Source organism: Drosophila sulfurigaster, chromosome 3 (genome assembly GCF_023558435.1).
Source record: "Drosophila sulfurigaster albostrigata strain 15112-1811.04 chromosome 3, ASM2355843v2, whole genome shotgun sequence".
In the NCBI taxonomy this organism is placed as follows: Eukaryota; Metazoa; Arthropoda; class Insecta; order Diptera; family Drosophilidae; genus Drosophila; species Drosophila sulfurigaster.
Window position 1 is genome coordinate 17,856,379 of NC_084883.1, and position 14,222 is coordinate 17,870,600.

General features: G+C 46.0%; 2 protein-coding genes across 3 annotated transcripts; one reads left to right on the forward strand and one right to left on the reverse strand.

Annotated features, from left to right (window-relative positions):
• Positions 1 to 380: 380 nt before the first annotated feature.
• Positions 381 to 7,377, forward strand: LOC133843191 (uncharacterized). 2 transcript variants are annotated; one of them, XM_062276627.1, is made up of 6 exons: positions 382 to 964; positions 2,027 to 3,456; positions 3,517 to 5,522; positions 6,170 to 6,501; positions 6,559 to 6,805; positions 6,937 to 7,377. In XM_062276627.1, the coding sequence occupies exons 1-5, from the start codon at positions 959 to 961 to the stop codon at positions 6,802 to 6,804; spliced, it is 4,020 nt and encodes a 1,339-aa protein (XP_062132611.1). In that variant the 5' UTR covers positions 382 to 958; the 3' UTR covers position 6,805; positions 6,937 to 7,377. The 2 variants fall into 2 exon arrangements, with proteins under 2 accessions (XP_062132610.1, XP_062132611.1); XM_062276626.1 differs by having other exon boundaries at positions 381 to 964; positions 2,027 to 5,522.
• Positions 7,378 to 7,984: 607 nt separating this feature from the next.
• On the reverse strand, positions 7,985 to 13,990 carry LOC133841221 (dynactin subunit 1). Its single transcript, XM_062273575.1, has 4 exons — positions 13,662 to 13,990; positions 12,741 to 13,603; positions 10,441 to 12,682; positions 7,985 to 9,817 (listed from the first exon to the last, which is right to left on the reverse strand). The coding sequence occupies exons 2-4, from the start codon at positions 13,170 to 13,172 to the stop codon at positions 8,211 to 8,213; spliced, it is 4,281 nt and encodes a 1,426-aa protein (XP_062129559.1). The 5' UTR covers positions 13,173 to 13,603; positions 13,662 to 13,990; the 3' UTR covers positions 7,985 to 8,210.
• Positions 13,991 to 14,222: the final 232 nt, after the last annotated feature.

Sequence of the window (14,222 nt, forward strand, 5' to 3'; positions counted from 1 at the left end):
AAAAGCATATGCAAAAAATCAAAATAAAAAAAAAATAACTTGGCCAACAATGCAGCAGCAGCAGCAGCAGCAACTGAGAGAATTGGCCAGAAGAAAAATACAACAAAACAGAAAAAAAAGCAACGCACCACGCGCAATTTTATGCTGTATTTTGAGCCGAGGCGTTTGCTATGATCTAATAAAATGCCAGAGCCAAGAGCCCAGATCAGTGCGCGAAGGTGGGGCCAATTGCAATAGCAATAGACTACAGATGCTGTTTGCAGGTTGCGAGAGAACAGCTCGAAAACAAAAGAAAATTGCCAACGAACTGACAACTGCCAACTGAACAAAATCCAAAATACGAACAGTCAACAATTTTTCTTCAGGCAATCAGTCGCTCAGTGCTCGGCACTCTGCTCTGAATTCGACTTCGACTTCGACATCGACTTTGCTTTTCCTAGCGCAGTGCGCAGCAGCAGCAGCAGCAGAAAATATATATTTTCTGCTCGTTTTCTATCGATCCATTTGACTTTGCTTGATGTGCGTGTATGTGTGTGTGCGTGAGTTGTATTTATATTGCGATTTTTTTTTTTGCTTTGATTTTTCTGTCGCCAAACTGGTGCGTGGCTGCTGCGCATGCGTGTGAGCCAAAACTGACCGAACGTATATAAGCGATTATAGGGCCGGGCTGGCCAACAGTCAGCCGCGTTGCTCTACATCGAGCGAGCGTTGCGTGTGTCGTGTGTGCCGAGAATTTGTTTGACAACACTCGAAATTCGTATCGAATACTTAACGAAATATCAAGTATACGCGCATACTTCGAAAGGACATTCAAATTGTGCCAAAAACAACAAGGATTACAATCACATCGTGTGCATAACGTGAATTTAAGTCAATTTCTTATCCATTCACAAGGATTTAGTGCCATTAACTTCATATCACAAGGTGGATTATTTAATCTGTGCAAATAAGTGAAAACATGAAGGTGGGTCTGCGAACTTCGAAGAACTCTCTGAAACACACAAGCATGGGATTACTTATTTTGTTGTTCGATAACTGAATGTGAAATTTTAAATCAAGTTTCATATTTCCTGAAGTATTAAAAATCCATCAAATCAAAGTGCAACTTAAATATTTCTTTTATAATGTTGAATACGCAATCTAAATGGGATATATTAAGATTATTCAAGGAAAAATTTAAAACTACAGATACATGTCATTTTCATAGTTCAATATATATTCTCATTTAAATAAAATACTTAAAGATGTAGTTTAAAGTGTCAAATGCGAATCAAATTTATTTTTATTTTCAAATTAATTCAATAGAAATATATATTATGATAATATTTAAATGGACAAATAGTCAACATATTCCAAACTAAATGTGTTAAATATTTTAAAATCTCAAATGAGTAAATTCATAAATTATTTCTTATTGAAATGTGAGACTATCCTTTAAAATGGAAATTGACGAAAGTCCTTAATTTGCTTTGCACTCTTTAATTGTAATGTATTTTAATTGGAACTATTTTCTCTATTAATTGCAAAAATATTTCAAAGATTTGTTAAATTAAAATTAAGATTCTTTAATTTATATTGTTTTTGGTAAATTTCTATTAATTTATTGTATCATTAGCAAAGTTTTCAAAAACTATTATCTCCAAACAAATTTGCTTTATTTTCTAAAAATTTCTTTAAAATATATGTGTATATACCAAATTCCTTAATTAAATACTTACATTTTTTCAAATACCTTTCCTATATTTTATTTTCAATCTCTTTTGTAAACAAGTATTAACAAATCGGTATCTGTTAAATATCTAACATATTCCTTTTTTTCAATCTATTATTAATCTTTTCATTATATTCTTGTTTCTTTCTTTTAATTTAATTTCAATTTATAAACTAGTAACTTAAGCTTTAATATCATCAATACCTATTCCTAATGCATTTTATGTCTGTATTCAATATATTTCATTCCCAAATTATTTGCTTTCTTTTGTTTTTGTCTAATATCTAAATATCTCTCAATAACTATTCCCAACAGCTTCATCTTTTTATGCTGCTGAGCCTGGTGCTCAGCTCGGCGCTGGCTGATCCCTCGCCTACAATACCGCCCTGTGTCCATGCGAATGGTGCCATTGGCTACTCGTATCCAGCGCCAGAAGTTAAGTTCTCCATAACGCCCGGCGTGACCAAGTACACTCAGACACCGGCCACATCTAGCTACTCGGAGAACGGTCACCTACTGCACGCATCCGTTGGCAGCGGCGTCGCATCCTACGAATCCACTGCTGGCTTGGCGGGCTACTCACATGGCGGCATCACCCAGATCGACAAATATGTGGCTCCGGTGCAGAAATCGCTCTTTACGCCCTCGACCGAGTATGGCGGACCGGGGATTACCTATGCGGATAGATCGCCAGCTGCCAAGTATGCCACAACGGTGCCATCGGGCATTGAGCTCAAGAGTCTCGTGTCGCCAGCTTTAACCAAGACTGTGCTAACAGCTCCCAAGCTTGAAGCTGCCTATTTGCCAGCGGCAGCACCTGCCTTGACTAAGGTTTCCACCTACTCAACTCCGGGCTACTCTTATAGTCAATCCACGCCAGCCGTCTCCAAGGTGGCCACTTACACCGCACCCTCGGCCAGCAGTGTGCCCTACTTGTCGCCCAAGGTGACCACCAAGGTGGAGACTTACACCTCACCGGGCTACACTTACTCCAAGGCCACGCCTGGCTTCTCCAAGGTGGAAACCTACAGTTCACCTGGCTACAGCTACTCGCATTCTTCGCCAGGCATCTCCAAGGTTGCCACCTACTCCCCATCGGTTGCCTACGGTGCTCCGGCCATCTCCAAGGTGGCCAGCTATGCTGCCCCCGCTCCCATCTTGACTTCCTCGCTGCTCTCCTCTCACGGCACTGGCTACTCCAGCTCCTATGCGCCTGCGCTCTCCAAGTCCTATCTGCCTGCAGCTCCTGCTCTGGCCACGCCTTACCTTGCTGCCCCCGCCAAGGTGGAGAGCTATGTGGCGCCAGCAGTCGCAAAGATTGCCAGCTATGCTGCTCCAGCCATTTCCACTTATTCGTCAGCTCCTGCTCTGACCAAACTCAACACAAACTATGGTGCAAGTGGCTCTGGCGCCGTGTCCCATCAATATGTCTCCAAGCCCGCCGTGGCCACCTATGCAGCTGCTCCCGCTGTGACCAAGATTGCCAGCTATGCTGCGCCAGCCATTAGCACCTATTCCACGGCACCCGCTGTCACCAAGATTGCCAGCTACGCTGCGCCCGCAATCTCCACTTATTCCGCTACTCCTTCTGTGGCCAAGGTAGCCACTTACAGCCAGGCTGCGGATGTCTCCCATCAGTACATCTCCAAGCCTATTGTGGCTGCTTATCCAGCCAAGGTGGCTAGCTATGCAGCGCCAGCTGTGGCCACTTACTCGACAGCTCCCGCTGTCACCAAGATAGCCACCTATGCTGCTCCTGCCATCTCCACTTACTCGGCTGCACCAGCTATCACTAAGGTAGCCACCAGCTATGGCAGCACCGGACACGGCGCAGTCTCCCATCAATACGTCTCGAAGCCAGCTGTGGCAACTGTGGCAAAGACTGTCAGCTATGCTGCTCCAGCTGTTTCTACTTACGCCACAGCTCCTGCTATCACCAAGGTGGCCAGCTATGCAGCACCAGCTATTTCCACTTATTCTGCTGCTCCAGCTATCACTAAGGTGGCCACCAGCTATGGAGCCAGCGGACATGGCGCCGTCTCTCATCAGTATGTCTCGAAGCCAGCTGTGGCCACTTATGCAGCTGCTCCGGCCATTGCCAAGGTTGCCAGCTATGCTGCACCCGCTGTGGCCACCTACTCCACTGCCCCAGCAGTCACTAAGATTGCCAGCTATGCTGCGCCCGCCATCAGCACTTACTCCTCGGCTCCCGCCATCACCAAATTGTCCACTTCGTATGGAGCTTCGGGTCATGGTGCCGTCTCGCATCAGTATGTGTCCAAGCCAGCTGTGGCCAAGATTGCCAGCTATGCTGCACCATCAATTAGCACTTACTCTGCCGCTCCGGCAATCGCCAAGGTAGCCACCTACAGTCAGGCAGCGGATGTCTCCCATCAATACATCTCGAAGCCCATTGTGGCTGCTTATCCGGCAGCAGCTCCTGTTGTGGCCAAGGTCGCCAGCTATGCTGCTCCTGCTGTTGCCACCTATGCTGCAGCTCCAGCGATCACCAAGGTAGAGACAAGCTATGGCAGCACCGGACATGGCGCTGTCTCCCATCAATACGTCTCGAAGCCCGCTGTGACAACTGTGGCAAAGACTGTCAGCTATGCTGCTCCAGCTGTTTCTACTTACGCCACAGCTCCAGCTATTACCAAGGTATCCAGCTATGCAGCTCCTGCCATTTCCACATATTCTGCTGCTCCTGCCATCACTAAAGTTGCCACTAGTTATGGAGCCAGCGGACACGGCGCTGTCTCGCATCAATATGTCTCGAAGCCAGCTGTGGCTACCTACGCTGCTGCTCCGGCCATTGCCAAGGTAGCTTCTTATGCCGCTCCAGCTGTTGCCACCTACTCAACAGCACCAGCTATCTCCAAGATTGCCACCTATGCAGCTCCTGCCATCTCCACTTACTCGGCTGCGCCAGCTATCACCAAGGTTGCCACCAGCTATGGCAGCACTGGACACGGCGCAGTCTCTCATCAATATGTGTCCAAACCAGCTGTTGCAACTGTGGCCAAGACTCTCAGCTATGCTGCTCCTGCTGTTTCCACTTACGCCACATCTCCTGCTATCACCAAGGTGTCCAGCTATGCAGCTCCTGCCATTTCCACCTATTCTGCTGCTCCTGCCATCACTAAAGTTGCCACCAGCTATGGAGCAAGCGGCCACGGCGCCGTCTCGCATCAGTACGTTTCCAAGCCAGCTGTGGCTACCTACTCAACTGCTCCAGCTGTGACGAAGATCGCCAGCTATGCCGCACCAGCTGTGGCTAGCTATGGTGCCACAATCTCCAAGAGTTATTTGCCTGCTGCGCCTGCAATCGTCGCTGCCCCAGCGCTCACTCCAATCGTCAGCAAAGTGGCGACTGGATATGCCGCATCTGGTCATGGTGCCATCTCGCATCAGTATGTGTCCAAGCCAGCGATAGCCACCGTATCCGCTGCTCCAGCTATTGCCACTTATGCTACTCCAGCTGTCAGCCACATTGCAGCTGCACCTGCCATTAGTCACATTGCTGCTGCTCCCGCTATTGGTCACATTGCCACAGCTCCTGCTATTGGAGTTAGCTATGCCAGCTCTGGACACGGAGCCGTCTCACATCAATACGTTTCGAAACCAGCGTTGGCTGCTGTCTCCGCTGCTCCAGCATATCACACTCTTGGCCAGGGCTACTCTGTTGGCAAACTGGGTCTTGGCCTTGGACTTGGCTACGGCGCATCTGGCCATGGTGCACTCACCAAGCTTACAACGGCACCTGCTGCAGCTCATGGTTATGTCAGCAGCACAGCTTATGGCATCAATTCGGGTAAGTCTTAGTGTTTCTTTTTTTGGCTTCAATTGCATCGATTTATTTTGGAAAGCACTGCGATGAGCTATACTTAGTCGAAGGATCTTCTATTACTTCTTGAAGAATACATTATTATTTAGATATCATAAAGTTATCTCTTTCCATTTCCTATTTGAAGCTTTTAACAATAATTTCATTAGAGGAAAAGTAAATTATAGTAGTATGGTAATTAGTAAAAAATCCTCAGTCGTAAATACTCAATACAATGTCAAAAATTAAGGAAAAAAAGTAAAAATAACAAGTAAGAAAGCTAAACTCGGGTTTGATTCCCGGTAGCCGCGGGGGCGGTTGTGGGCATGGCACAAATTAGAAACAAACAACTAAAATTAGATCTATATCTCTGAGATCAAAGTGTTCATACGGACAGACAGTCTTAGATATTGACGCAAATTAAGAATATGTATACTTTCTGTAGTCGAAGAAGTCTACCAGTTAAATACATTTCCTATCGGCGCAATGATATAATACCCATCTGCCCTAGTGGTAAAAAAATGAATTATACTATCCACAAAAATTATAATTTACTAAAAATTAAAAATAATTAATTTTTTATCAGTCCGTCCTCATATACTTATGTTCAATCTCTCATTCAATTGTACTTGCAGGTAAATTAGGCCTGGGAGCAGCAGGTGGACACGATGGCTCCTACTATGGTGCCATATCATTGGGACACGCTGCTGTGTCGCCAGCCCTCACCTACCATGGAGCACTGTCTCACGCCGCTGGTGGCCTGGCGCATTTGGGTGGCGCTCCATTGGCCGACTACAGTCTCGGTCATGGCATTGGGCAGTTTGGAGCTGGATTCAATCGATATGCGCCCAGCGTATCAGCATTGAGTGCTCATGCCCCACTCTCATCCACAGCTTATCTGAAGTCAGCGCCGGTGGCTCAACATGGGCTGCTGAAGGTGTTGCCAGAAAAGCATCTGGAGCACTTTGTAAGTTCGCAACAAATACCAAAAAGTATAAACGATTACAACTCTGTGATTTGGCAGGATGCTCATCCGCGATATGCCTTCGAGTATGCTGTGAACGATCCTCACACGGGCGATAATAAGCATCAGCGAGAGGAGCGCGATGGCGATGTGGTCAAGGGCGAATACTCTCTGGTGGAGCCCGATGGCAATGTGCGCACCGTCAAGTACTACGCCGACTGGGAGACGGGCTTCCATGCCGAGGTGATCAACAGTCGTGATCAGGGCAAGGTTGTGGCCAAGCGTCAGACGGCGGCCAAGTCGTGAGGTAAACAAACAATACAATTTTCCAAATAGTCACATAACTACTCACTCTCCACGCCCAACTCAATCTAACCTCAATCTTTTGCAACTCAACCTAACATCACTCTCCACAATTCCTTCTCTCTCCCCGTACAGCGTCTGTCTCTTGATCAGTGATTTGTTTTGTTCGCCACGCAACTGTAAATAGCCTACGATTCAATATATTTTTTCTCATTAAACATTAAACGTATTTATGAACAAACTCCACAACGACAAGAATTAGACAGAAAGAAGAGGGCCGCCATCTTGCACCAGCACGTTCCCCCGTTACCGTTACCGTTACAATTACCGTTATCGTTATCGCTACTCATTATCTCTGTCTCTCTTTTGTGCTCATGTGATAAGCTTTTCCAATTGAACTGCTTGCGCTGCTCTATCCCTCTCTTCTCTCTATCTATCACTCACTCTCACTCCGCCTCACTCATTACACTACACGTTTCCGTAAATGTGTGCGCACACACATACATACATACGTCTATATGTATATATACGTGTATATATTGTGTAAATTGTAAATTGAATAAAAGAACATTTTAGAACTTTACTCGTCCGTTTTTTTAGATTTCCGTGTTAAATTAATGCAAAATAACAAAATATTTTAATGGTTTCCAAAAGTAAGTGACAATGTAGATTGGGGGTGCGACAATGCGTATATGTAATATTGCGTATACGTATAGTTATCATTTTTGGTTTATGTAAAATTATGAAAATTTTTATCAAAGTATTTCTCCATTGCAATAACATGACATATTACTATATACATATGTGATGAAGAAATTATAAAACTGATATTAAAGATCAGAATAAATTATGCTGATGGACAATTTATTTTCAAAATGTGATAATGATTTTAAACAGTTACTGTAATAAATAATTCATTCACGAAGATATTATTCTAGTAATTAATCCACCAGGAACACAGACAAATAAAGTGACTTAAATTAATATACAATATTTAAAAAAATTCTCTATTGAATAATTTGATTTTTGCCGCTGTATTCGAAAATGGAGCTTTTACAAGGTGCACACATATCATATGTACATATATCCATCTAACAAAAATTTTCATTTGAAAAGGCAAATATAGGGTAATCTTTAACTGAATATCCCATTTATACACAGCAATAAATAAACACTCCTTGGCTTAATTTGGCTAAATATTTATTGTACGTACCATAATTTTTCTTAAATAGTGGATTAACACGCAAAATGAAGTGGTAATTGTATAATAGCAATAATACATTATAAGGTGTTGTACTGTTGTAAACGTAAAAAGAAGTTCAAGCAGATAATCACATATACCTTTGTTTTGTTTCTTACTCAACCAAATACGAGTACATCATGAGTCTAATACTATTTCAAAAGTTGGCCTAAAATGCGCGCCGCAAATCCCCGCTAATGAAGAGGCCAAAGTCCGTGGGCGCAGCCCGATGTGGATGCCGAGAGCAATAGGCATGGAAGATATGTCTCAACAAGCGGCTGCCCTGCAGCTCGATGTGCGATCGCCGCTGCTGAGCACTCTCGCCCAGCTCCAATTGAGCGAGCAGCCACTGATTCTTCAGGCCATGCAGTTGAGCTTCGAGTGAAGTCAGCTGACTGCTGGACTCGGGCTGCGGCACATGCAACGGCTCGAGAGCGGCAAAGCTGCGACACAACTCCGATCCCTGCAACTTAACGCGAATTTGACGTTCCTGCCGCAATGCCTGATGCATCAGATTCAATTCCCGATTCGAGCTACGCGTTGAGCTTGTCACACAGGCGCTATCCACCTGCTGCTGCTGTTGCCAATGCTGCTGCGCCTGCTCCAGGCTGTTCAGCTTCTCAGTCAGCGTGTCGAGCGCATGCTGCAACGTTGCCTCCTTTGAGAGGAAACATTGTTCCAGCTGCTCCACGCCCTCGGCCAGCTGGGTGAGCGTCTGGCAATGATCCTGACTCAGCCGATGCAGCTGCTTTTCGGCCATCTCTTTGCGCACCTGCAGCTCGGAGTAATCCTGCTGCTTCAGCTTGGCCGCCAGCTTGAGCGCTTTGATTTCCTTTTCCCGCTCTGCAACTGTCAGCTCCAAGCACTTGACATCTTCGTAGTGACGCTTCACTTGAGCGGCTCGTTGTTGCAGCGTATTGAAGGCAGCATGCCGCACATACTCGGTGTTGACATCCCGCGGCTCCAGTAGCGTCAACAGCTCCTCCAACTGCTCCTCCAGCAGCTGCATGCAACGCTGACTATACACATCCAATTCCCGCTGCTCCGTCTCCTGGTTGGGCGCGAATTTCGTATAGTTCAAGCATAGTATGCGCCATAGCTTCTCGTGTGCAATGCCGCCATTCGACTCCTTGCTGGCTTCTCTCGCCGAGATGCCTAGCATGCTAATGAGTGCTCCCAGTGCTTCGTTGGCCTCCAGAATGCGCTGATAGCGAGCACATTGCATTCCCGTCCAGGCGGCAGCTGTCTTATTACCACTCATCTTACGCTGCAGCTTCTTTAGCTTCTGCTTGAGCGCACAACTATGTTCCATCAGCAGCTGCATGCAGTGGAACGACGCAGTCTGCTCGTCGCCTAGCTGTATGATGGTGTGCAACAATCCTGCATTCGCATTCACTGCATCCATGCCCGCCTCGTAGACTTCAATCAGCGCATTATACAGCTGCTGTTCATCGAGTAACTCAACCAATGTCTGTGGCGGCATTAAGTTCTGATGCAGCCCATTGATGTAGTGCAGCACTCGACGTATCGGCTCACAATTGGTGTGCTCATCCAGCTGACCAGTCTTCAGCAACCGCACAAATTCATCCAGTTGCTGTTCCTGCAGCTCCAGATCACTGCGATAGATTGCTGCGTGTGTGCACAGCTCGTAGTCACAGTGGTTGAGCCCGTGACGAAACTGTTGCAGCACCAACTGCAGACTCTTCAGCAGATAGATGCACTGCGCCCGGAAGATGTACCGCTGCACCGAGTATCCCTCGAAGATGGCATCGCGACCTGGGAACAGGAATCAAATTTAATATTACCAAGATTACCTTAATACCTAATATATTATTATATTAAATTACATTAAATTAATTAAAATTAGAAACTAAATTTTTGATATAGTTATCAAGAGTTAAGAATAAAATCATTAATATTAAGAATAAAATTATATAATATATTTCATTACTCAAGATGCAAATTATAAATTTAATGTAAGTAATCAAACAAAATAAATAAATAATAATATGAAAATTAAGTTTCAGTTTTCCCATCAAGGCAAAGAAATATACGACCAGACATAAATGTAAACTTTCCAAATAAATACGAATTCTTGTATTCTTGTAAAAGAAATTTGCGCATTGCTTACAGAAATTGTATTACACTATATTGAAACTTTAATATGAAAATTAATATATTCAAGAAACTAACCAAATATCCGGGTAAAATCCAAAAAAATTATTTTAAAAAAAAATCATTAGAACTGCATGTTGACAATCCAGATTCCAACATTACTAAAAATTTTGCGTGAAACACCAATAAAATTTAACTTTAAATTGCTAATCTCAATAAATTTTAAACGATATTTAGCACAATACAAAAGCTTCGAACAATTCTCAGTTAATAATAATGCTTACCGAATTCACAGGCATTGGGGAACTTCTCGTTGATGGCCTGACAGACAATCTCGAGCTTGTCGTTCATGCGCTCCAGCAGCAGCATGACGAGCACCACATCGTGCTCGCCTCCACGCAGCAGAAACTGCTCGGGCACAAAGGCGAGCACATGTTCCAGATGCTGACCCTGCAGACGCAACTCCACAGCCTTGAGCTGTTGTTCCAGAGCACGTCCATATGCCTTGCTCACGCTGAAGATGTGCTGATAGTCCGCCTGGCTCTGTTGCGATGTTTCCTCCTGCTGCGATTCGTTGGCGCTGCTAAAGTCCTCAATCGAAAGTGTGCCACCATCCGTTTTAAGCTGCAGTTGTTCCTGCAGCTGACGCACCAGATCCCTAAACTTGAGTATGGTTACATCGCGATCGTAGAGGCTCTCGAGCGCAGCGTTCTTTTGCTGCTCCAGTGACTTCACCTGGCCACTTAGCTTGTCGATTTCGTCACGCAAATCGGACTCGAGCTCTTGATTGCTCTCGATGAGCTGCTCTTGGATTTGTTCGAGTGCCTCCAGTTCATTGACTTCATCTTCCAACAGCTTGACACGTTCCTCCAGCTCTAGCTTGAGTGTGGCCAGCTGAGTGACCATCGACTCAGCGCCAAGCGAAGCATCCACCTGCTCTTTCAGATCCATCATCTGCAGTTCCATTTGATCGACGCGACGACTTTGCAACTCTTTAATGCTCTTCAACTCGTTAATCTCTGAGTGCTTGGTCTCTAGATCCTTCTGCGTACGCTGTGCCAGCTGCTTCTCATGGGCCAAAGTGTCGCGCAGTCTGACCACTGTCTCTCGCAATCGCTGATTGTACTGCTCCAAGCGCAGGAACTCGCCAGTTGTCTGCAGCGTTGTCACATTAGTCGATTGCTTCTCATTCTTGGCCAAATGCTGACCCTCGTTGTGCTCCTCCTGCTCGGCTCGCAGTATCTCCAGATCGAGGCTAAGCTCATCGTTGCGCTCTTGCGCCATTTCCATTTCCATTTGTAGAGTTTCCAACCTCTCTTCAGCCATTTCCTTGTCCAGCGTCAGAAGCTCTATGCTCTCGGCCACATCATCCAATTCGCGCTTGTATTTGAGAGCAGTTTCCTGTGCCTCGCGTTGCTCGTGGCGACAACGTTGCAATTCGCGTTGCAACAACACCTGCTGTTGCATAATCTGTGACTTGAACTCTTGCAGCTGCTCGTTGTGAATCTTGATGCGTTCCAGCTCGAGCAGCTTCAGTTTATCCTCGCTCTTCTGCACACGCAACAATTGCAACTCCTCGCGTAGTTGTCGCTGCTCCGGGTTGTCCACAGGTGGCGCCACTGTGCTAGGCGTGCGCAGTGCCGGCCCGAGCGTGAACTGCGGACGCAGTATCTCCAAAAAGCCGGGCTCCACAAACGCAGCCGGTGTTACACGCTTCACGCTGCCGCTGCTCGTCGGACTCATGCTCGTCTTGCTGCGCTTGGGCGCCAGGGCAACGGGCACTGGCATCGCCAGCGTTAGCTGTGCCGTCGAGCTCTGTGCTTGCGCCGTTGTGGGCTTCGGTTGACTAATGCGCGTCGGTCGCAGCTGTGTGTAGGATGTGGAGCGCCGCTGGTTGCAGGTCAAAGGAGGCGCTCGCAAAGTAGAGGGTTGAGCAGCAACCACAGTGGAGTCAACTGCTGTTTCCGTCTTGGTTGCAGGCGTGGCAACGTCAGCTGTTGCTTGAGCAGCCATTTGAGTAGAGATAGGCGCAATTGCAGCTGTTGTTGCTGCTGTGGTAGGAGCTGTAGTTGCAGTTGAAGCTGTAATTGAAGCTGTTGATGCTGCTGATGTCACTGATGTTGCTGTGGCTGTTGCTGGCGCTGTTGCTGGTGATACAGTTGCTGTTTCTGATACTGCTGCTGTTGTTGGCGTCGTCTGTGCATTGGGAGCAGTTACTGCTCTAGTAGTTGAACTGTCAGTTGTTGCTGTAACTGCAGTTAAAGTTGCATTGCCAGCTGCTGTTGCTGTTGCTTTTGTTAATGATGTTGCTGCTGCTCCTTGTGTTGTATTCTTCGCTTCTATGGTCGTCACTTTGGACTCCTGATGGGTCTCCAAGGCGTCGCGTAGGCGTTTAGACTGTGACTGTGCCGATGGCTGCGTGGAAGTCACCCAAGTCTTGGAAGTAGTCAGTGCAAATGTCGACTTCTCCGGCAGCTTTCTTAAGGCACGACCACCACTCGAGCCACTGGCCTCCCTAGAGTTATCCTGCTAAGTCATAATAATCAATACTAGCTAAAATCAAAGCAGACATTCCATGACTCACCTGCTCATCGCTGCTCGCTTGCCGACTGTTGCTTCGGCTCCTGCTGCTGCTGCTCAGCCTGACTTTGCTCACATCTCGCTGCATAATGTCGTTGTTGTTATCGCAAATATTATTCTCCAGCTGCTGCTGTTTCTTGTATATCACTTTCGTTTGCTGCTGCTGCTGCTGTTCAGTGTGTGGCAGCCCTAGCAGTTGCAGCTGTTGGGCACGCACAAAGATACCACAGTTGGGGGCACACTTGAAGTAGGTGCTGCCATTAACGGTGCCATTGTTCTTGCCCCTTGGCTCATCGAGCACAACGCCAAACCATTGACCGCCAGCGAATTTCGTGCGTCCCACATAGGCAACCCGTCCAACACTCTGGCCAAGTTGATTCTTACCCGTCACTTGTACACGCTGGCCAAGTTTCGGTTGAGCTGTTGACATATTCATGCGAAAGCTTACGTCATCTTGTGTTGCCTTCTTTTTGGCTTTTTATCGAGCGAACGTTGGCGTGTTTAATCCCAGTTAACGGGGCGACTAACTTAATTTTCAGCAGCAGTTGCAAGTGCAAAAACCAATGCGTTCGTCATCCATCCGTGACTCCACCCCAGCTGCTTCGACTATTCAACAGCGGTGGCAGCTACGGCGCAGAATCGCGGTGGCGGTGGTGGTTGCAAGCTCCGAGCACGTGCAATTGAATTTCGAATTTTGTGGCGGGGTATATGCAATTTCTATTTGTTGCTGCTAACGAACTCTTGTTATCGTCGTTGTTGTATGTTTCTACGTTTCAGTTTACGTCTCGTGCTACTCTCAACATAGCGAAAATCTTCTTCCTTCAATATAGCTACCAACACCTCGGCATGATTCTCAGTCATTTGAGACTTTGCAAATGTAATCGAAAATAAATCTGTGATCTTTTACTAGGAACACTAAACTTACCGGCTCATCCGTCGATCGCTCAAATTCGTGCTCTAGCATATTCAGCAAATTATCTGTTAAAGTTGCGGCGGGTTCTTGGCTTATTAATAAGTTGGATTTACTTGGTTCATTCTCTGGCGCCGTCAATGGAGCCGATTCGGCATTAACCAACTGTATTCTTGATTTGTTAATGGGCCGCAAGTCTTCGTTGACATCTCGATGGCAATACGGACACTTGCCAATAACCCTCAAAGGTTCAGACATAATTGCTTTGTGATTGCTTTACACGCTCAGAAGATATAGCTTTTAGATAGTATTGTCGTCATATGAATGTGAGTTAGCTTTGTATATTATTGAACCGATTAAGCATATATTATATGAGCCTGCTGTGACATTACAGTTCAGTATTTCAATAAAGCTACAGTCGGGTATTCTGAGATCTAGGTGTAGATGGACGGACAGTGGAACATATCGTCTTGGATGTTGACCCTGATCAAGAATACTTTATAGAGTCGGAGACTCCTCATTCTGCTTGTTGCATACATTTCATATATACAAACTCTTGCTTTCCTATTACTTTAG

Excerpts from the sequence above, each read along its gene's own strand:
- LOC133841221 (XM_062273575.1), bottom strand. The coding sequence starts at position 13,172 with ATGAATATGTCAACAGCTCAACCGAAACTTGGCCAGCGTGTACAAGTG. Across the intron at positions 12,683-12,740 it reads AAGCGAGCAGCGATGAGCAG|GATAACTCTAGGGAGGCCAG; the intron begins GTGAGTCATGGA and ends ATGACTTAGCAG. Across the intron at positions 9,818-10,440 it reads CCCCAATGCCTGTGAATTCG|GTCGCGATGCCATCTTCGAG; the intron begins GTAAGCATTATT and ends TCCTGTTCCCAG.
- LOC133843191 (XM_062276626.1), top strand. Across the intron at positions 5,523-6,169 it reads AGCTTATGGCATCAATTCGG|GTAAATTAGGCCTGGGAGCA; the intron begins GTAAGTCTTAGT and ends TTGTACTTGCAG. Across the intron at positions 6,502-6,558 it reads AAAAGCATCTGGAGCACTTT|GATGCTCATCCGCGATATGC; the intron begins GTAAGTTCGCAA and ends GTGATTTGGCAG.